The sequence below is a fragment of the Phascolarctos cinereus genome, unplaced genomic scaffold (assembly GCF_003287225.1).
Source record: "Phascolarctos cinereus isolate Bilbo 61053 unplaced genomic scaffold, phaCin_HiC Scaffold_2;HRSCAF=192, whole genome shotgun sequence".
Lineage (NCBI taxonomy): Eukaryota > Metazoa > Chordata > Mammalia > Diprotodontia > Phascolarctidae > Phascolarctos > Phascolarctos cinereus.
The window spans coordinates 149,628,231-149,652,172 of NW_027555625.1; the positions used below are offsets into that span (position 1 = coordinate 149,628,231).

General features: G+C 37.4%; 1 protein-coding gene across 2 annotated transcripts in view; it reads left to right on the plus strand.

Annotated features, from left to right (window-relative positions):
- Positions 1–23,942, plus strand: part of MERTK (MER proto-oncogene, tyrosine kinase) — a 136,259-nt gene that overhangs the window by 69,140 nt on the left and 43,177 nt on the right. For both annotated transcript variants that reach the window (XM_020987554.2, XM_020987562.1), the window contains exons 6-8: positions 273–388; positions 9,229–9,412; positions 17,379–17,530. In XM_020987554.2, the coding sequence (XP_020843213.1) occupies positions 273–388; positions 9,229–9,412; positions 17,379–17,530 (452 nt within the window). The remainder of the gene's footprint in view (positions 1–272; positions 389–9,228; positions 9,413–17,378; positions 17,531–23,942) is intronic.

Here is a 23,942-nt window from a genome sequence, read left to right on the forward strand (position 1 = left end):
CCAGGAGACTTGACAATGACCATGTCAAACCACTGTTTGACACATATTTCTCAAAAATGCATTTTATTGATGTGATTTGCCTTTTGATCAGCCAGATTATACCCTCTTATAAGACAGAAAAGTGTGCAAAAATATATGTTAGAGCTATCTTTATCTGACTGTGTATACAGTAGTAATTCCCTACCTCTCTGAAGACTCACATGCTTTTGAAGGAATTGGTATTTAATTGTGGTTATTGAGGTATTTTCTCTGATTTTTATCTTTTCCTTTAGCCATTCCATCTGCACCAAGTGAAATCAGCATCAAGAATAAGACTGCACATACCCTCCTGATCTCATGGGTTCCAGGCTTTGATGGTTATTCTCCCTTCATCAACTGCAGTATTCATGTAAGCATCAACCATGCATACTTTGGAAGTCTAGACTTTTTTTTTCTCTTAGAAAGGCCATCTGAGGGGCAGCTAGGTGGCACAGTGAATAGAGCACCAGCCCTGGATTCAGGAGGACCTGAGTTCAAATCCAGCCTCAGACACATAACACTTACTAGCTGTGTGACCCTGGGCAAGTCACTTAACCCCATTGCCTAGCAACAACAACAAAAAAGGCCATCTGTGATTTATTACCATTCTTATAAATAGTATCTCATTAAGTATCAATTAATACAGCTCCTTAAGTTTGTATTCTTATTGTTCAGTCATTTTTACAGTTGTTCCCGACTCTCTGTTACCCCCATTTGGGGTCTTCTTGGCAAAGATAGTGGAGTGGTTTGCCATTTTCTTCTCCAGCTCATGTGAAAGATGAGGAAAATCAGGGTAAACAGAGTTAAGTGATTTGCCCAGGGTCACACAGCTAGTAAGTATCTGAAGCCGGATTTGGATTTAGGTATTCCTGACTCCAGGCCCAGCACTTTATCCACTGTGCCGTCTATCTTCCCCTTAAAGTTTGTAGATCACTTCATATACATTATCTCATTTGATCTCACAACAACCATTATTAGCTGCATCTTACAGATGAGGAAATTAAGGCTCAAAGAGGTTAAATGACTTGCCTAGGATAGTATTATTAGTAAGTATATGAAGCAGTATTTGAACCCCGGTCTTCCTGATGACAGTTCTAGAACTTTATCTATTATTCCACGTTACCTCCTGGCTCTTCACCCTGAGAAAACATCTGTCTTCTAATATAAACTGACATTACTCATTCAGCTGATTCAGTGGTCTCCCTATAGACATGCCTTCCACTTGAAGGGAGTCTTTCTCTATTTTCAACTAGGTGGTATAAAGATCTTATTTACATAATGATCCATAAATTGATGAAAACAAATTGAAATTTCTTCCTTCAGTTTCCTGAACAAGACTAATCATGTAAGCTGACATTAGTACCATGGTTTCCTTTGAGTTCCATGGATGTCAATGTCCTGGTGTTGCATTCCTGATGCCAAATGGAATTTTTTTCTCTACGTAATTTCTTCTAATTTTTTTCCAGCAGCTGTTTCAAATTGTTTTTGTTTGGCAGGGTGACAAAATAGTAGCATTTGTTAAGATAGGTCAACTTCTAATCTAGTCCAATCTAACAAGCATTTAAGTACTCACTATGTGCAAAATATTGTGTCTAGGTGCTAGGAGTACAAAGACAAAATATAAAACGCCCCTTGCCCTTGAGAAGCCTATATATCTACTGGACAGGAATATATATTAATATATATACATATATGTATATGTTAATGTGGGAATCTGAGTATATCTATATATTTATGCAATAGTTTTGGGAGAACACTTGGATCCTAACAACAAGAGGATCTAGAAGGGGTTTCCATAAACGTGGCAAAGACTTTAGCTTTGAAGAAAGCTAGCATTCTCAAAGGTAAAGAGGGAGGGCATTCTAGGCTTGGGAGATAGCGCATACAAAGAGTTGGGAGTTGGAGTACAAAGTTTTGGTAACAGCAAATAGGACATTTTGACCGAAATATAGATTGCATGAAAGGGAGTAATATGAAATAAGCCTGGAAAGGTAGGCTGGAGCCATTTAACTTTTACTACTCTTGGCACATTTAATTTTTAAACTTATTAAACATTGTCAAATGGTAGGAACTTACATTACACAGACTTCCTACATTGCACATTTCTTCCTAACTTCACCTTATGTCTATGTTGGACCTTTCTCCAAGGATCAGAAAGTAATATTTATGCTTTAATAAAGTGATATCGTCGTATATATTAGTGAAGTGGGGGAAAGTTCACTTCCATACTTTATAAATGAATACATTTCTTCTTAAAAAATAAACTCCACCAATTATTTGGAATTCGCTAGCATGCCTCATAATAAGAATCTAAGTCTCTTTGTTAATAAGGACTGAGTATTTTTCACAAATGAAGGACTAGGTTCCTGATCCCTATTATTCTAACCTGGCTAAGGTGAGTGGATAAGTGGGTACAGCGATAAAAGGAAAGGATTGGAATGCACTAAAAGAATTAAAGTTCTATTGTGAGGGAGGTAATTTGCAAAGTGGGAACTTTGTGTGTAGCTGTGTTGTTGTAGAAGGCTGGATTTTGGGGCAGCTAGGTGGTGCAGTGGATAGAGCTCTGGCCTTGGAGTCAGGAGGACCTGCGTTCAAATTCAGTAACACTTACTAGCTGTGTGACCTTGGGCAAGTCACTTAACCCTGATCGCCTCGTAAAAAAAAATAGAAGGCTGGATTTGGAATTAGGAAGATCTTGGTGCAAATTCTGCCTCTGACAATAGCTTGTGTGATCAAGTTGTAAGTCATTTAACTTCTCTGAATCTCAGTTTTCTCATCTGTAAAATAAAGATAGTCATACCTATAGTACCTACCTCACATGAGGGTCAGATGATATGTATGTAAAGTACCTTTTTTTTTTTTTGGTGAGGCAGTCGGGGTTAAGTGACTTGCCCAAGGTCACACAGCTAGTGAGTGTTATGTGTCTGAGGCCAAATTTGAACTCAGGTCTTCCTGACTCCAAGGCCGGAGCTCTATCCACTGTGCCACCTAGCTGCCCCTGTAAAGTACTTTTCAAATTATGAAGTGGTACATAAATGTCAGTTATGGTTGTGCTTATTATTATCATGGGAGAATAGTACTTGGTAGGAGAGGAAAGAGGATTTTAATAATTAGAGGGCACTGGCCCTGAGAGGGGGAAGCAGAGAGATCTCCAAAAACAAATGTCACTTACCTTGTAGTTTTGCTTGCAATATGAGGATGATGCCAACCACACCACTCAAAATTATCCTTAGCATCTAAGGCTATATAGTGCTAAATTAGATCTTACATAGCCTCATGATGCCCTCACCATCCACTCTGACCACCTCTTCTATATCCCTTCTTTTCTGCTTAAAGGTTAAATTGAGTTGGCTTCATTGGACCTACCGTACTCTCATGCTGTATTATAATAGTGTGTTCTTATTCTTGTAGAAACCACGGATGGTTTTGAGGGGTTTGACCAATTCACTACACTTTTAGATTATGACTGGTTAACAAATGAATGTTTTGGATGAGATTCAAATAAAAGCACTAGCACGTCACACCCTTGTGTTTCCCTTTGCCCGGCATGTGAAAAATATAGTGATGCTGGGGCCACATCTTTCATTTCTGTTTTTTAATTGCCCCACAAAGCTTTTGGAATCTCCTATCTTCTCTTTCCCTGGCATGTTATCAGGAGGAGACTTATAGAATCTTTGTAATTCCATATTATGTTCTCTAGAATCCCTCCCTTTGCCCAAAAATATGTGTCTGAAAAAGCAGCTCAGGAAATGAGGGTGGGAGGTGGAGGGACAAAGAAGTTTCCTTTGATTTGGTTTTTGATGCTTGGTCACCAGGAAGTAGATACGGCCTTTAAAGCCCCAAAACAAAATGTAATTCCTGGCAAGCACCAGGAATCCCCATGGGATAAACACACATGACTTCTTGTGCCTCCTTCCAAAGGCTTGTCAGTATGAACTGATGAAGTTCTGGCAAACTTTGTATAATCTGATGTCAGCGTGAGTCATGGGGTGAAACCCAAAGCTCATAAACACTACCAGCCATGAGAAGTAATTTTACTCTTTCCTCTCCTGAAAGGCCCAGCTCTGATTGTTTTTTTCCCTTATTAATACAGAAGGCACTTGGAATTCCAAAAATGTGTATTCACAGTAGTTTGGCCTGGATTTAGATATCCTAAAGTAAGAATAAGATTTAGATATTCTACAGTAAGAATAATGATATTTTGCACTCTATATGGGAATTACAATGACATGACTAAGAGGAATAAGTTACGTGACTTTAAAATCCCCCTGGATTGTTATGGCATATTGTTACCACGTAGAAGCTGTGACAGTTGGACATACTGCGGAGTAGGTACCATCAAAAACCTTTGACATCTGAGAGCACATGAGTCCATCAGTAGCAAATTTAGATATGAACTCCAGTGAAATATTTTGTTCAGGGAAGAGTCATAGGGCAAGATGTTAGGGCTTTGCCCCAGGGTATAGAGTTTAGAGGGCATTGACAGCAATTGTAGTCTTTTGATCATAGAAACAATAGAATGTAGCTCCTCCTTGGCCAGAATAATTAAGCAAAATAGGAAGCCATCATATGGTACACTGGGATGAGTGTCACCCCTTCCTTATCCAGCTCCCTTTCATGTGATGGCCTTCCTAGCTACATGTCTCCTTGCACCAGGGTGGTGTGGCCCCTTATACTCGCAAGAGGTCCTACTTTATGCAACCTATTCCTGGCATATAAATTCCTAGCTATAGCTGTGATTTAGGGGGATCACTCTGGAAAGGAACAGGGAAGTAGAATTGTGGTGTGAGAAAGGAATAGTGGATTTGAATTCAAGGGCCTGGATCCTGGGCCTGATTGATAACTAACATTTATGTAGCATTTGCTCTGTGCCAGGCACTGTGTCAAGTACTTTAGAATCATTATGTCATTATCTCATACAATCATTCATAGTACCTATTAATATCCTCATTTTACAGATGGGGAAACTGAGCCAGAGTTAAGTGATTTGCTCAGGGTCACACAACTAGTATCTGAGGCAGGATTTGAACTCAGCTCTTCCTGATTCCAGACCTAGCACTCTATCCACTTCACCACCTAGCTGCCCAATTGTGGTTATTTGCTACTTATGTGACATTGGTCAAGGCACTTACTTCTCTGAGCCTCAGCGTTTTTGTCTCTGAAATGAGGGGATTGAACTAGATGACATCTAAATTTCCTTTCGTCTGTTATTCAAAATGTTCTTCCATTTCTGCAAGGCATTTGTGGTGTCTTTCAGGAATCCAGTACCATTTTCTTTTAACCACAGATAAATTAAGAAGAAAATATGAATTTATGACAACACTGTTATTTGGGAAGTAGTAAGTAACATTGCTTCCCTGTTAACATTGCTTCACTGTCAAAAAAGAAACAATTTATTTCAATAATTAGGTAGCATTTATTAAGTTCTTATTGTGCACTAGGCATTGTTCCAGGCGCTGAGGATTTGGAGACAAAAAAATACCAGGGGTGTGGAACCTGTGGCATTCAAGGTCATTGGATGCGGCCTTTTGACTGAGTCCAAGTTTTACAGAACAGATCCTTTTATGAAGGGGATTTGTTCTGTGAAGTTTGGATTCAGTCAAAGGACTGAGGGACCTAGAAGGCCTAGAGGGCCACATGTGGCCTTGAGGCCACAGGTTCCCTGCCCCTGAACAAGACAGTCCCTGGTCTTAAAGAACTTAGAATTTATGTGAGGTGGGCATGGGAAACAGATTACAACATAAGCACAAGAAAGAAAATGAAAAAGATATACAAAATAAATGCCAAGTAATTGGAGGGGGCACTAACAACTGGGGGAAACAGAAAAGGTCACTGTAGGAGACAGTCCTTGAACTGAGCCTTGAGGAGAACTCACAGGTTGTGTGTTGTGTTGTGGGTGTTGTGTGGTTTGTCCTTCCTTCTCGAAGAGGACCATGAATGACATCAGGGAGATGATGACATGACTTGCAGTTGACTTTGATTTGAGTGAAGGAGGCCTATGCAAGGTTACCAGCCTCATTTTCTCCTCCAGCATCCCTAGAGGGGAATATGAGGAAGGAGTCCATTCTAGGCATGAGGGCGAGATGCACAGACAGGTTAATAGGAAGTAGGATGGTTTGGCTGGCACGTAGAGTACATGAAGGAGCCAAATTATGAAGGCAAAGTCTTTTGAAGAATGCTGAATAGATGAGTTTGTATTTTATCTTAGAAGGCAGTAGGGAGCCACTGATTCCTCTTTATTAAATATCATTTATATCAAATTGTAGAGAAGTTCATCAAAGACAAAACAGCTTACCTTAGGTCACTAACTGGGTCATTTGGAAAGGTGGAGGGAAAAGTTAGTATTCATGCCCCGTTTTTGGTGTTGGTTCTGGGATTATTGAAATTAGTCTTTAGTGGATTAAATTTTTTACTATTCATTTTTTTAAAAGTATTAATGTCTTATTGATGACTTTTTTGCACTGTCATTATTTTGCATTATAGTATAGCTTTTCCCACTTGTACTGAACCATCCTTTGTAACAAAGAAAAAGAGGCAAAAATCTAACCAATACATTTATTGTGTCTGACTGCATTAGCAACACTTCTCACACATTGTCTCCCTCCCTTGCTGAGAGCTGGGAAGTGTGCTTCATCATCTCTTTTCCTGGACCAGTAATGGTCATAGGATCATAGGATCATAGCTTTAAAGCTCTAAGGACCAAAGAGGCAATTAAGCACAAACTCCTTATCTTATAGAGAAGGAAACTGATGTGCAGAGAGGAGAGATGACTTGTGGGTCCTACAGCTGATATCTGGGGCAGGATTTGAACCCACATATTCCTACTTCCAAGTCCTACATCTAATACATTATAGTTAATCTGAATATAGCTGTTTTATTGTTTTCTTTTTAATTAACATTTTTACTTTATTCTAAACTTAACAAACACCAAATAAAATAGATGTTTCAATAGTATAACAGAAGAAGAGGATTATCTTGAAACGGGATATTTATATGATGTGCCACTTGCTTTTTCTTTTAGCTGTATAATAAATTGAACATGTAACATTCAAAACTGTCCTCTTTGGTTTTTGTTGTTGTTGTTTTGTTTTGTTTTATTTTTCTGGCCTTTCAGGTCTCTTTGGTGCATTTAAAAAAATAAAAGGTGCTTCAGTGACCCTGTTTTCTTTCCTTCTTTCTTTCTTTTTACTACCCTATCCTTGACTTTCCTCATCTTCCAAGATCCCTCTACACCCCCAGTGGAAAATAAAAATAAAAACAAAGCCCTTGTAACATATGCATAGTCAAGAAAACTAATTCCTACATTGGCTGTGTCCAAAAATGTATCTTTTATTCTGCATTTTGGGCCCATCATCTCTCTCAGTAGGTAGGTAGAATGCATCATCATCAGTCCTCTGGAATCCTGGTTGCATATTGCAATGATAAGAATTTTTAAGTTTTTCAGAATTTTTTTCTTTATAATGTTGTTAATGTACAAATTAAGAGGCAGCTAAGTGGCTCGGTGGATAGAGCACTGGGCCTAGAGTCAGGAAGACTTTAGTTCAAATCTGGCCTCAGATGCTTACTAGCTGTGTGACCCTGGACACATCACTTAGCCTCTGCTTGCCTTATTGCACTGAAGAAGAAACTACTCTTGTATCTTTGCCAAGAAAACCCCATGGACAGTATGGTCCATGGGGTCACGAAGAGTCAGACATGACTGAATAATCAAACAACCACAATGCACAAATTATTTTACTGATTCTGTTTAGTTCTTTCTGCTTCACTTTATATGGGTCTTCCCAGTTTCCTCTGAAACTGTCCATTTCATCATTTCTTATGGTATATTATTCTATTACATTTATATAATTTCATAATTTCTTTAGCCATTCCCCAATAAGACAGCCCTTTAGTTTCCAACTTTCAGCTATTACAAAAAGAGCTCCAATAATATATTTTACATATAAGTCCCTTTTCTTCTTTAATTGATCTCTTTAGTAGGAATATTGCTGAGTCAAATGTGCTTATGTATATATATATAATCTTATTAATTTACATATATGATTAATTATATATTATGTATAATAATTATACATGGACTAATTTATGTATTAATATTTTTATTAATTTACATATATGTATAAAACCTCCCTATACCTCTTTGACTTCAGTCCTATGACACTCATAGCTGCCCCAATCTAAAAAAAAATCCATGCTCTCATTTTACTGGTAATTAGTATGACTTGGAAAGAGCACCAGCCTGAGAGTTAAAATGCTTGGGCTCAGCCATTTTCTAAGCAAGTGACCTTGAGCATATTGTTTGACCTTTCTTAACTTCAGTTTCCTCACCTGTGAAGCAAGGACAATAATCCCTTTCCTATCTCCCTTAGAGAATCTCCTCTACCAATACAGATCTTCAACTGTTGTATAAATTACAATCCTTATAGAGTGACTTGCCCAGTCACATAACCAATATGTGTCAAAGGAAGGACTTGAACACAGATCTTCCTTACTCGAAGGCCAGCTAACTTTTTATCCGCAATGGGTGGTATTGCCTCTTCTTCATCAACATTTTTCTTTCCCTCTCATTTTTTGTTCTCATTCATTCTTTTACCAGTTCATTATCCTTCATGGTCTGCCAACAAGTAACAACATCTTTGCACATAATGGGACTGTATTACTTACAGAAAATACTCCCTTAAGTACTCATAGATCTGTATTCTCATAGATTCCCTCCATCAATGCAAATTTCAACCCATCAATGCCTGCCCATCCTGTGCAGGTCTTGTTTGTATTCTGTCAAAAGTTCAGTACAGGGGTATTGTGTAAAACAAACAAATGAAAAACGACACCAGGCCCTATTGAATGTGAGGATCATGTCTGTCAACATAGAAGAGTAGTAAAATAATAAAAGCATGAATTAGAAGGGGGAGGAAAATAACCTACTCATTTTTCCATGTATCACAACTGTCATTTAAGCTGCCTTCCTTTCCCTGTAATCAACCACTGTCAGAGCACATGGAAAGCATTTCCCTTCTATGTGTCAGGTCAATTCAGCCAATATGAGTGACTCACATTTGTAGAGTTAAGCTGTGTGCCCTAAAGGAAAACAGGTCCCTCATTACAGAAAAGAGGAAGGGAAATATGTGCCAACTCTATTAACATAGCTCATCAAAGATAAAATTCCAGATAACTTGCTAATGTTAGTTCAAATTTTTGTTTTCCATTTAGGTCAAGGAAGTCAGTCCATTGACTAATGCATCAGTCATGATCTTTAACACCTCTGCGTCACCTCATCTGTATCAAATTCAGCAGCTGCAAGCTTTGGCTAATTATAGCATTGGTGTTTCCTGCATGAATGAAGTAGGCTGGTCTCAAGTGAGCTCTTGGATTCTGGCCAGTACAACTGAAGGAGGTAATTAACAATAGACACAAAGAAAATAGCCTACCTGACAGTTATACAGAACAGCATTGATAGCAATTAAATCTGAAAGTAAACCTTTGCTTTAGTCTTTACTTTTGGAGGTGTGGAGACAGGATGGAGGATACTTACCTCCTATATTCACTAGGGCATTAGGGTTTGGGGCTTTTTGCACAATAGTATCTTCTGTGTGTAAGTTGTAATCCTTGTACAAAGATTTCATTATTGATGCACCCTGGGTCAGGCATGCACTTTTGATTTGATTTTCTGTGAATGGGGATGGATTTATGCTGACTGCCACATTATCTCACTTCAACCCCATCATGAAGAGTAGCATGCATTTTTAAAACAGCTAGCTGGGAAGAGAGTTTGTAATGTGTGGCCGTGGACCTTTTTTTTCTCTTGGTCTGATCTTGTGATTTCATCAGGGTGGGAGACTCCCTATGTTGAAAGAAACTTTCCTCAGTTATGCAGCGCCAACTGATCTATGCCTTAAAGTTGCCTGCTATTTGCAGATCTGATGCATTTAGCATTTCTCCAGCATAAGGGAATTGCTTTGTCACTGAAAGAGCATAACCCTTTTTCTCAGCGCCTTGTTTATAGTGGCTTTGAGTAAAAGGAGCTTGACACTGCTTCATTAGTACAAGACAAGAAGTGGTGAGACCAGAAGAGAACCAGCTAGCAGAGAATCAGCTTCATGTCATGCCAACTATTTTTAAAATGACCAATGGCATTAAGGTCTAAAGTCCAGACTTATGACTTGCCCTAGGCATATAGGTTTCCCCGTGCATGGGCCTCTTTGCTAGGTCTCTGTAAGTTTGTGCCCATTCTTCCCCATAGACACTACATGTGTTGGTGGGAGAGCATGACCCAATAATGTTTTCACTTTTACTTCTTTTATTTCCCACTTAGTAACTATGATGTTAAATTATTTCTGCTTTAAGAGTTATTATGATTATTCTTGATTTTATCATGTCATTAAACAAATGTTTTATGTTTAAGAGGAAATAATGTCATCATTATCGATTCTGTGTAAATGAGAAGCATATTAGTAGGAGGGCAAGATAAAATGGTGGGTAGTAGGAGTGCATCCCCTCCATCCCTAAGTTAACCCAAAACTTTGGGAGAGAGTTTGAGTTCTAGCAGAAGTGATTATGAACTTTTCTGGGAACATTAGATTGGGAATAGTGCAGAGTAAGAATAGAGGTCCAGGGTGCCCAGTTTAAAGTACTAACAACTGGTGGGAATCAGAAAAGGTGTCTCATAAAAGGTGGCATCAGATGTTTATTTTAGTTGTGAATCTGGTAGGTTTTTTAAATGATGATTTAAACTTGTGAAAGCATGCAAAGGCTATATAATTGTTGTTGAAAAAGAACATGTCGGGAGGCTTCTAATCTCATAGTATTTGGGTCTTTTGTCATTGTTGCATATTTCTAGAATTTATTCTCACAAATTAGGGAGAGTTTAAATAGTATTGGGATTTGGTGTCATCCAGAAATGTCATCTTTTGGTGATGGGGAATTTGTTCACTTTGGAGTAATATTTCCTCCTTTCCCTCAATTGCTGTAGCCTATGGAATATGTTGATATGGTGGTGAAAACCATCTTCTATTTTTCAATAAATTGCATAAGATAGTGGAATTGGTAGAAGCTCATAAAGAAATGTTATTGGTCTGTCACGTTGGGGCTTCACAACTACAGATTAGTCCAAGAAAGATTTAGGGTACCTTAAGGGTCAATGTAAAGAATCTGCTCTTATACCACACTCTTAAAAATTATTGTTACATCGAATAGGCTCTTTACAAATGTTTGTTGAATTGACTGAATCATGGAAGAATCTTGTAAGAATGTTGTTTTGAACTCAGCAGTAGGTTATTGGGCAAACCATCCCTGGAATTGTTCTCAAATCCAAGCATGAACTTTTAAAACTATTTATGTTTTGGAAAATACTGTAGGAAAGTGACCACAAACACACAAAATAATAACAACTAAACAGGAAGCCAAATGAGGATAAGTCAGGAATCTGGTTACACAATGCAACCAGGAGATACTGGCCGTTGTCCATGCCTCCTTTTCAAGAATGGAGTATATATATTTGAGATTCTTTTCAAGAAGTTGCCATACGTCCTATCCTGATTCCTGATCTGTGGGCCATGTTCTATTTAGCTCTGGTCTCTAAGATCCACCTCTACCCACATGGCAGATTGCCGTGGACTCTTGGCATGAATGTATAGAGTTGGAAGGTGGCTGGATGGAATTGCTTTGGCTGGAACAAAGAGTGTCTGAGTGCGGAATGGGACATGAAATACGGTCAGAAAGCTAGATAGGAGCCAAATTATGAAGGGTATTAAATGCCAGGATAAAGAGTTTGCCTTTTATCCCAGATGCTCTAGAGAGCCATTGAAAGTTTTAGGGTAGAGGATTGACAGTAGGAGTTGGGACTTGAAGAGCCTTTGGAGAATATCTAATCCAAATCCTGAATTTCATACCTGAGGAAACTGAAGTTGTTATTTGTACCAAAATCACGTAGCAAGTGGTTTATTTTGTTGATGGGAAGAGGTCCTGATCTGTTGTTATTTCATTGCTATGGAGAATTCTCAGTTCCTCACCAAGTGACCATTCATCTATAATCTATAATCTCCAAAAGTTCCCAAGGAACCAAAAGGTTCAGTGTCTGGCCCATGGTCACTCAGTATATGTCACAGGCAGGGCTTGAGCCCAGGTCATCCTGGTTCCTAGGCCAGTCCCTCTCCACTATACCATGCTGTCCTGCACGAGCAAGTTCTTCCAACTCAATCTCTTTCTCTCTCTCCTTATAATGTTCTGTAACCAATTTCCCAGAATCAGTTTATGAAAACCTTGAGTTTTTCATTGGTATTTTTTTTAGTACATTTTGAATATAAGAACATAACAATCGGTTATTTCCAGTACAGAAATGTGTTAGATTGGAATCCTCACTCCACACATCAAAACAATCTTCTTCAAGTATAAAACACATTGTAATGGTTGATAATCATTTTTCCTCCTAATGTTCTGAGGTAATTCTTCATTAGTGCTTTAAAGGTTTCAACTGAAAATGTTTACCTTTAGCTTAAGGGTTTTGCTGATATGAGGTGCTTACAGGTGCCCAGTGTTTAAGTATATCTATGAGGGAACAGCTTAGACCGGGAGCGGGGAACCTGTGGCCTTGAGGCTACATGTGGCCTTCTAGGTCTTTGGGTGCCACCTTTTGACCGAGTCCAAATTTTACAGAACAAATCCTTTTATTAAGGGGATTTGTTCTGTGAAGTTTGGATTCAGTCAAAGGGCCACACTTGAGGACCTAGAGGGCCACAGGTGGCCTCGAGGCTGCAGGTTCCCCACCCCTGGTTAGACATTTAAGAATCCTTATGAACCAGGCTTATAGACAATATGTTAGAAAGAGAATATTTATAATTTTAAAATAAAGGTCAAACTATTTCTAAACCAAGAGCCCTAACTAGTATAAAAAATGTGAGCTACACTAAAAAGAATGTTGTAAGATTTTGATGTGTGTGATAACATCAGGTCCACTTGTGGAGATCGTGCCCATCCCATACCTGACCATGCTATGAGACTCGTGGAAATCTGCCAGAGGAATCCTGTCCGCTGTCATAGGAGCTTCCTCTAGATCTCTTGTGAGATACCGATGGGCTATTCTTTGGTTTCCACTCACTCTTGCTTTATGACCAGCCATCTTTTTTCCCCTCTAATGACAAATCTCTAATGATAACTTTTATATCTCTGCTCCAAATAATTCTTTATTGGCCACATGATGAAACTTGCTTACCCCCACCATGTACCTTTGACTCAGGGAGAATCTTGATTAATTAGAAGAACAGATCTGAAGTAGAAGAGAATAGAGAGTTACTAAGTGATAAAGATGGAATAGTGATACAATGCTGCCCTTGGTATCCAAAAAACCTAGGTTCAAGTTCTCTTCTACAAGAGGGTCTTAACATGGGGTCTGTGAAGTTGTTTTGGAAAAAAAAAATTTTTTTTGACAACTATTTTTTTTTAAGGTAGTTGGGGTTAAGTGACTTGCTAGTCACACAGCTAGTAAGTATCCGAGGCCAGATTTGAACTCAGGTCCTTCTGACTCCAGGGCCAGTGATTTATCCACTATACCTTTTAGCTTCCCCTAACTGTATTTCAATATAATTGATTTCTTTTGTAATCCTGTGTACTTTATTTTATGCCTGTAGATATATTATTCTGAGAAGGGTCCTTAGCTACACTAGAATGCTAAAGCATTTTATGACACAAAAAAGGTGAAGAACCCTTACTCTTACACATACTAGCTGTGTGATCACAGACAAATCATTTAACCTCTCAGAACTCTAGGCAAGTCTCAAAGACTATAAGTTACAGATGAGCTATTTTTCTTTATTTGTAGAGGAAATGTCCACACTGGGAGTTCCCCAAACTAATGAAATCATAGGTCCAGACCCACCCCCAAATAATTACTAGATTAAAACTGTATGATGCTATTAATCTAGTAACCAGATTCACTTCTATTTCAAATCAGTTAAAGATATGTTTTGTTAAATTGTGTCTCCACCAAGCAGTTATCTTTGATCACTGACTCTCTAGCTAGAAATTTACTTGTCATACTTTTGACAAGATTTCACTTCTCACCCTTCGAGGTTTCAGTGAGACATCCCTAACTCTAGTTTTCATTTCAACTTAAGGTGACATCCTCTCTTTTCTTTTCTGTTACCATGAGCTTCTAGCCCTTGGGTGTGTTTGCTATGTCTGAAATTGCATTATTTTCTTCTTGAGATAATTTCAAACTCCTTTATAATTAGCCTTAGTTACAGTCTCTCTCTCTCTCTCTTTCTCTCTCTCTCTCTTTCTCTGTGTGTGTGTGTGTGTGTGTGTGTGTGTGTGTGTGTGTGTGTGTTAGGAAAGAGCATGGTGTGACAGAGTGTTGGACTCTTTACTCAAAAGATTCTGTTTTTGGATCCTGGATTTGCTACTTATTACCTATGTGCCTTTGGTCAGGTCACTTAATTTCCCTGGGCCTCAGTTTTCTTATTTGTAAGACAGGGGAGTGTTGGATACATTTAAGAGATATATTTCCCTAAAACTGACTCAGTCTTGTTTTCTAGTGGAGTCCCATTTGTTATTCATTGTTGAAGCTAGCAGCACCACCTAATATGGTACCTTAGAAGGACTCCTCACAGTTACCAAAATACATCAAAAGACGTTAGGCCTCTGACAAGGAATGCGATATTTTATCATCTGCATCTCTGGATGAATGTGTATTGAGGAACCATTATTAATAGCCCCATAAGAAATCCATCCACAAGTATTCATTCTTTGTCCAGGTTGAATTTTTTCCTGGAGTAGGGACTTATAATCATCTTAGGTTGATCTAGGTTTCTGAATAGCACATGGGTAGATTTCCTTATGCGGCCCCACTTTGATAATGTGATATGATCTCACATTGATGGGTACTTCTGCTACTGCAGATCATAACCTATCCATGACTTTTCATATTGTATAGAGGCAGGTAGGTGACAGTGGATAGAATGCTCAAAAGACCTGAGTTCAAATCTTGCCTTGGTCATTAACTAGCTGTATGACCCTGGGCAAATCACTTAACCTCTCTCAACCTCCATTTTCTTCTCTGTAAAATGGGGATAATAATAGCATCTAACTCTCAGGGTTGTTGTGAAGAAAAAAATGATTTAACATATAAAGTGCTCTGCAAATCTTAAAGCATTATATAAATGTTATTTATTATTATTCTTGTCTATCCATGTCTTTCTATAAATTTTCTATTTAGGATCAACCAATATGCTGAAGACTTTCTTGTGGATTTTTTAAAATAATATTTTGGGGATATCAATGCAAGATTTCCATTCCATTAGGCCTGCGACTTAATTAACAGTCAAGGCATCTCAGAGTTGGAAAGTACAAGTTGTACCTAAACAAGAAGCTTTTCCATAACCTACCACTTGAGCCATCCATCCATCTGTGCTACCCCTAACCCTTATTACATGAACATTGACTTCCTGTTCTAGTCAAACCTGTTCTTGATTATTTCTTTTCTGCTAGTTCTCACATTCCAGTTATCATTGATAATATGCCACATTTTGCTTATGTTCAACATTTCTGTTCTCTCAGTAACTCCCATTGTGAAGGACCTTTTAATTAGAAATAAAGCAGGATTTAAAACTTTGTATGGGCTAATTTAGTAAAGGTTAATTTAAAAAGAAATATTTGGTATTAATTTTTTTTTGTCATTTGAGTCCATATATCTTGATAACTGAGATACTGATTTCCTGCTTGGTCTCCCTTATTCCAGAATCTCTTCTCCCCTTCCAGTCCATACTCCACATGACTGCCAAGGTCATACTAAAGCACAGGCCTGACTATATTACTTCTCAAGTCAAGAGGCTCCAATATTTGATCCTGTTGTCCCTAGGGTCAAATATAAACTGTTTGGCATTTAAAGCCTTTTAACATCTGGCTCCAATTTACTTTTCTGATCTTATTAAATGTCACGGCCCCACCAAACTGACCACCTTGTTGTTCGTGTGTGACATTCAATCCTCCAACACTTTGCCTTTGTACAGACTCTCTCCCATACCTGGAATGTAGTCTCTTCTTACCCTAACTTCTCAGAATCCTTAGTCCCCTTCAAGGCTGGAGTACTGTCCCTAAACTACTGGTACTTCCTCACTCCTCTCCACCAAAAAAAAAAATTAACTTAATATTGTTTTTGTAACCCCCCCACACATACACACTCGTCTGTGTGTACATAGTATCTATCTACATGTGCATGTAGCAAGTTTTTGTTTTTGATTTTTGGTGAGGCAGTTGGTGTTAAGTGATTTGCCCATAGTACGTGTAGCAAGTTTTAAGAGACAATGATCCCCTTTTATAGACTACATATCCAACCAAGTGAGCTGTGCAGTGTATTGTACAAGTTGACAACCACATCATCCTCCCCTTCCTTCAACTTGCTTGCTACTTGACTTGTTAATAACTTTATTAATTTTCTACCCGAGTTCTAAGATAATCAAAGGATATGTTCTAATATTTTCTCATAAATTAACAGACATGCAAAATCTCTCATTAATCAGCAGTGAGCCTCCTCTCTCCTTCTCTCTCCTTATCCCCCCTCTTTCTCTCCCTTTTCTTATAGGCTAAGTCAGCCTTGCTGGCTATACAATTTGTTAACAATGTAACAAGTAATACAGAAAATAGTTAAATATTTCAACATTATATTATGGTGACAAAGATTATATCCAGAGTTACCTCTAATCACTAATTACAACTGTTGATTTCTCTTCAACTCTGGAAACATAATACCACCATTCACTTCACTCAGGATAGCAGTCAGTGTCTTTGGAAGATTCTATTCAGGATGCCTTCTTCATGAAATGAGTTAAACTCCTTTTCTCACAAAATGTCTCTTCAAACTTTTTTTTGGTTTACAATAAACTTAGTTTTTCAGAAAAGAAGTTTTCTTAGTCCTTTTGGTCATCAAACAAGTCTTTCTGTAGACAGGATAGTTAAACTGTCTCTCTTCCAAGATCTATTTCCTCCTAAAAGTACAGTAATCATATGCAGTCTCTAGTAGCAACTCTCAGAGCTGTAGTTTACATGTAAATGTTGTTCCCCTTAATAGGATGTAAGATCAGAGACTGTCACTTTTTTCTTTCTATGGTGCAGTGGAAGCACATTGACTTTGGAGTCGGAGAACTTCCATTCAGGTTTTGCCTCTGATACTTACTATTTGCATTGACCTCTCTGGGCCTCTTTTTCCTCATCTGTTAAATGAGGGAATTATGCTAGTTGTCCTCTCAGGCCTCTTGAGGATTTAATATAATGTTTGGCACATGATAAGTGCTTAAATGCTTATTGATTGGCAATCAGTAACCAAATTTCTTTTTAATGCTTTAGTTTTTGTTTCTTTGTTTCTTTTACAGCTCCATCAGCATCACCTCTGAATGTTACAGTATTTCTGAATACATCCAGTAATAATTTAGAAGTAAGATGGGAAAAACCTCCACTTACGCGCCAGGATGGTGAACTGATGGGCTATATGATATCGTACGTGTGGCAGGGTGTGGAGTCATCTGTAAGTCTAAACTGGAAAAAATAAACTCCAGTGTGCCCTTTTTGACTTGCTCTTCTAGCTTTTCATGGTAGCCACTGTTAAGCGGTTTCTTGACCATTTTCTGTCTGTGAATAGACTTGGTTTGTCCTCCTCAATTCAATTCAGCAAACCTGAAGTGCCTACTCTGTGAAGGGGAATAGCATAAAATAAAGCTGGGAAAATAGGTGTGAGTCACACTGTATAGATCTATAAATGCCAGGCTGAGGATTCTGTAGCTTATCCCAGGGGCAGTAAGAAGCCACTGAAGCTTTTTGATTAGATCGGTTAGATTAGGGCTTAACATGATTCAGTCTGTGTTTGAGTTTGGCTGCTGTGTGTAGTATGGGTAAGGAAGAGGAAGAGTCTGGAAGCAGGGAAGCATTAGGAGCCTGCTGCAGTCATCCAGATAAGAGACATATAAGGAATGAATAAACTTCTTGTAGCTGCCTTCTAAGATGTGGACAATCATTGTCTCCTACATTTAGAGGGTGCTTTTAACTTTTTATGCATTGTGATTTTTAACATTTTATTTTACTCAAACATATATAAATCACTTTGCAAACTTTTAAGGTATATCAGTTTTACATGCACACATACATGTCTACATTCTCAACATTAGAGAACAACATCATGGAAGGTAATTAACTTGTTCCAACTCCACTACAAAACTCCCCTTGGCATGACTGTTAGAGATGAATTATTGAATTGGATGAGCCTCTGGGCCTCAGTTTCTTTATCTATAAGATGAGGATAATATTACCTTTATTATTTATCTTTCAGGGTTGTTGTGAGACTCAAGAGAGACAATGTTTATAAAGTGCTTTAAATCTTTAAAGTGTCATAGAAACACAGGTTATCATAATTAGGCAGCTAGTTGATGCAATGGATAGAGCACTGGACTTGGAGTCAGGAAGACCTAAGTTCAAATCCTGCCTCTGATAAGTACTAGCTAGGTGACCCTTGACAAGTCATTTAACTCCTCTAAAATCCTCTGTAAAATGAGGATAATAGCAATACCTACATCCCATGGTTGTTGTGAGAATAAAATGAGATAATATGTGTAAAACACTCAGCAAACCGTAGGGCTATATAAATGTTAGTTATTAATATCATTATAAAATTCATTTCCTTCCCTGTGAAATGAGAATAATATTAGCCTGTCTGCCTTATGGAATTGCAGTGAGGATCAAATGGGATACAGTACATGGCTAAGGTAGTATTGTGAGCTTATGGGAAAAACAAAATAAGTTGTTTGACAATATCTGGAACTGTTATCTCAGTTATATATTTGGGGTGGTAAATCCCTTTGTACTCCTAGTTTGTCAGTGAGACAGTCAATACAGTGACTACTGTAATCTCAAACAGGACCTTAGGTCTTTCGGAAAGTAGGCAGTATATATGGGATAAGGCTTCAAATTTATGGAGTAATGCTATGAACTGAAGGCTTGGACTCTGACACCAAAACAACAATCCCTCTCCATAAAAAGACAGGTGGCAAATTGTCTCTTTCGTAAGTGTTTATTTCATTAGCACATTTGTGTGTGTCCTATTTATTTGTGCTATCTCCAAAATATTTATTTTTCAATGTGGAGAGCAAAACACTTGAAGATATTTGGCTATATTAAACGATTCATAAAACACAAGATTACATTTTCATTTCCCTTTTCAACCCTACATGGCTCAGATACAATGAAATTGGGGAAAGTTTCTATTGCCTTGTGACTTTTTTGCACTTTGAGCCATTGTGTAATGTCTGAAATTCATGACTTATTATTTCCCAAGTCCTTTCTTATAAACTGACTTGAGAATTGCTTTATATTTTTGCTGGGATATGCAAATGGTCTTGCCTCTCTGCTGCTGGTGGTGACTTGACAGGCTGTTCATATTGCCCATGAAACTTTTTCACTAACTATAGGTAGAAAATGTATCAGAAGGTTTGAGAGAGAAGGTAGCTGTGAAAATTGAAGCCTATCATAGCTTTTGACTTTCTATCTTTAAAGATTTTTAATTGATATTTTTGGTTTTTTATTTTTATCCCTTAAATTTCCTCCAGTTTTTCTCCCCATATTTCTCCTCAGAGAAGCATCCCATTTTAAAAACTTTAAAAAAAATTTTTTTAAGGCAATTAAAGTTAAGTGACTTGCCCAGGGTCACACAGCTAGTACATGGCAAGTGTTTTGTCTGAGACTGGATTTGAACTCAGGTCCTCCTGACTTCAGGCCGGTGCTCTATCCACTGCGCCACCTAGCTGTCCCCAAAAAAAGATTTTTTTAAAAGAAAAAGAGGAAGAAGAGAAAAAAATTAGCAATAATCATTGTATCAAAAAAAAAATCTGAAAATATATGCAATGCTCCATACCTGTGTACCTCCCATGTCTGCAAAGGAATTAGAGGAGGTGTTTTCTCATCTCTTTTCTTTGAAGCCATGTATGTTCTTTGTAATTTTTTTTTTAGGCAGCTTGGTGGTACAATGGAAAGGGCACTAGACCTGGAATCAGGAATACCTGAATTCAAATCCAGTCTCAGATACTTATTAGCTGTATGACCATTCACAAGTTACTTAACCTCTGTTTGCCTCAGTTTCCTCATCTGCAAAATGGCGATAATAATGACGGATATCTCCCAAGGTTATTGTGAGGTAAAATGATATAAATTTTATAGAGTGCTTTGCAAATTTTAAAGCAATATGTAATACTAGCTATTATGATGATGATTATAATTTTGAACAATTTACTTTCAGCGTTTAGAAGTTTTTGTTCTTCCCATTTACATTGATGAAGTTGTGTATATTGTTTTCTTACTTCTGTTTATTTCACTCTATACCAGTTTATGTAATTCTTTGCATGCTTCTCTCTATTCATTTTATTTGTCTTTTCTTAATAGCATAAAAATAATCTTCTGTTACCTTTACATACTACAGTTTATTTAGCCATTCCCCAAGCACTGGGGATCTACTTTGTTTCCAGTTCTTTACTACCACAAAAAATGCTATTATAAATATATTGATATATATATGGAGACTTTTTTTTTAATCAATGACCTCTTTGGCATATAAACTTAGCAGTGCAATCTTTTGGTTGAAAGATATAAACATTTTAGTCGCCTTGTTTGCATAATTCCAAGTTGCCTTCCAAAACTAGTATACTGTGCTAACTAGGTACTGTTATGTCTATTTTCCCACAATCCCTCCAGCATTGACTATTCCCATCTTTTATTATCTTTGCCAATTTTTAGGGTACAAGGTGAAACCTCAGGGTTGTTTTGATTTGCATTTCTCTTAATATTAATGATTTGAGCATTCTTTCATGTGGTGGTTGATAGTTTACAATTTTTTTAAGAGTTTTTTTCCTATCATGTGAGTACTATTGATTGATTGGGTTTTTAAAAAAATTTTCAATTCATGGAACAAAATAAGCATTTCCATAATACAGTACAATCAGAAAAAGAAGATTGCACATGAAACTGCAAATCTACCACGTATGACTTGCTATTCCCTCCAAATATACAACAAATGTATCATATAATTTCTTTTTTTTTTTCTACCCTTCTCTTCACCCTGGCCCTATTGGCTTTTAGGATTATATATGTCTTTCAGCTGTCTGTATATCTTGGGTATCAAACCCTTCCCTAAGAAATCTGGTACAAAGATTTCTTCCCATTTAATTACTTTCCTTCTTAGCCTATATGCCTTCATTTTGTTTGTACAGTTACCTTTCAATTTAGTGTCATAAAATTTCATATTTTATCTTTTGAAATTGCCTCTGTCCCTTCTTTGGTTAAGAATACATCTCCTACCTATAGCTGCAAAAGCTTTTTTCCCCTGATAGTACTGGTGATTTATTACAAGGTAGAGGGATATGGAGAGCTACATTAGGAAATAACTTATGTGAAAAACAAAAGGCATTTATTTAAAAACTAAAACAAATAATAGCATGGTTGAGATCATGTATCTTTTGCTTAGGACAAGATGTTTCCAATAACCACTTACTATATATTATTGTATTCCACTACCCTCAAAAAGCATATAGTAAAAAGAAAAAAAAAATCACCTGAGTTCAAATCTGGCCTCAGACACATAACACTTACTAGCTGTGTGACCCTGGGCAAGTCACTTAACCCCATTGCCTAGCCAAAAACACACACACACAAAAATTGAAACCCTACCCTAAATCACTGTTAAATGGATTACGAATGATATTTTTCTCAGAACCTGAATCACTTTATGGGAATAATTTAAGATCTTTATCAGTTTTGATATTCAGGGATCAAGTACTTACTCTAGCCTAGGTGCTAGGGATGCAAAGATCTACAGAACACAGTCCCTGACTGGGAATAACTTGCATTCTGCAACGTCGGCCACTGGCTGCCACTGCTCTTTGAGTTTCTGTGCTTTTGTCTAATACTCTCACTCCCCTCACCTCCCACCATTTCTGACTTGGTGTGGGCTGGGAAGCCAGATAACTAAATTCACTACACATGTATGTAAATATGGGTCAGAGTGAGAGGTCAAGAGAAAAATGCGTGGCATTCCTGCAGTGGTTTTTAGATAGCTATTTCAGAGATAGCTAACTCCCTCCCTAGTTCCAGCATAGGAACTTCAATCTCTATAATAAAGTAACTGTTACCTTGCCATGGCGAAATGTGGTACCTTTATTTTGCAGAATGCGGTAAGCACCACCAGGATCAAAGGATCCTTTTATTGAAAAAAAATGAACTTTCCATAGAATTGATATTAAAAAGATAATATTTTAATTGACACTTGGAAATATGGCAATGGCAGTGTGTGTTTTCCACCGTTTGCCATAAATCAACTACTTGAGAATCCTGAATATCATCATAGTGCACATTTTCTTGGCTTTTAGATTTGGACAGTCCAAAGTCCTATGTTCTGATAAGGCAGAAAGCAGGTTTCTAAGGTTATCTCTTGGCACAATTCTGTAATAATCTGTTTTCTGAAATAATAGAATTTAGATATACTAGAGACCATAAAGACAGTCTAATCCAGTCCCTTTATTTTATAGGTTCAAATTGTCAGGTATAAAAGGAGTTTATTTTGCTTATTTTCTAGGTACACCAGGTAACAATCCTAATAGTTTTCTAGCCATTCCTTGACTCAGTCACCAGGGAATATCTGGCTCAAGGTACATCACAAAACATTTTTTCTGAGGAAAGTGAGTTCTATATTCTTCTGAGGATTGTCTGATTATTAATTCTCTGATCATGATCAGTTATTTGCTTAATTGTCATTTTCCTGATGTTTTCCCATGACAGTGAATCCAGATTTTGAATACAGTATCAATTATCTGTTTACTGATTACCACATAAAGCCAATAGATGTTAGCTGTTAATTCTGTGCTGTTGAGATAGAGGATGAGAATAAAAACTGATATCTACAGATGAATCACATTAATTAAATTTTAAAAATAATTTTTATAAATGCCTTTTGTTTTTAAAATCATATTCAAATCAGAAATTACCATACTCTCCCTGGAATTGAACCTTTCTGTATAACAACGAAAAACAGTTAAGCAAAAAACCCCAATATGATGATTGCTTCTGACAATGTATACAATATTCTATCCTAGAAATTCCCCCTCTCTCTGCCATAGGAGATAGCCTTCATTATTCACTAGAACCATGACTGGTTGTACAGTTACTCAGCATTTGGCTTCCTTTTAATGATTTTTTTCATTAACATTATTACAATCATTATATGTAATAACTTCATAGATATTGTTCTGGTTCTACTTACTTCACTCTCCATCAGTTCATACAAATATTCCTATATTTCTCTGAATTCCTTATAGTAAACTAAAATTCTATTCCATTCATATAACACAGTTAGTATAGTTATTCCTTAATTTATGGGCATCCACTTTGTTTCCAGGGCTTTGCTACCACAGAAAGTGCTGCTATGAATATTTCAGTTCCTTCTTACTGCCTTCAAATGTGCCCAAGCATCTCCCATCTTTAAAGAATTTTCGTTAGACTCTAACATCCCCTCAAGCTATCATATCTCTCCTCCCTTCTATAGCCAAATCCTTTGAAAAAGTTATCCACACTTGCTTCCTTTTCTTCTTCTCTCATTCAGTGTGACTTCCAGCCTCATTATTCAATTGAAACTCTTCTCTCCAAAGTTCTCAATGATCTCTTGATTGCTAAATCTGATTTTTTTTTCTCAGTCCTCGTCCTTCTTGACCTATCTGATAAATTTGACTCTCTTGACCACTCTTTCTTCCTGGATACTCTCTTCTCTCTGGGTTTCCATGACACTTGTTGTTTAGTTGTGTCCAACTCCTCATGACCCCATGGTCCATAGCTTGTTAATGCTGTCCATAGGGTTTTCTTGGCAAAGATACTTGAGTAGTTTGCCATTTCCTTCTCCAAGGGATTAA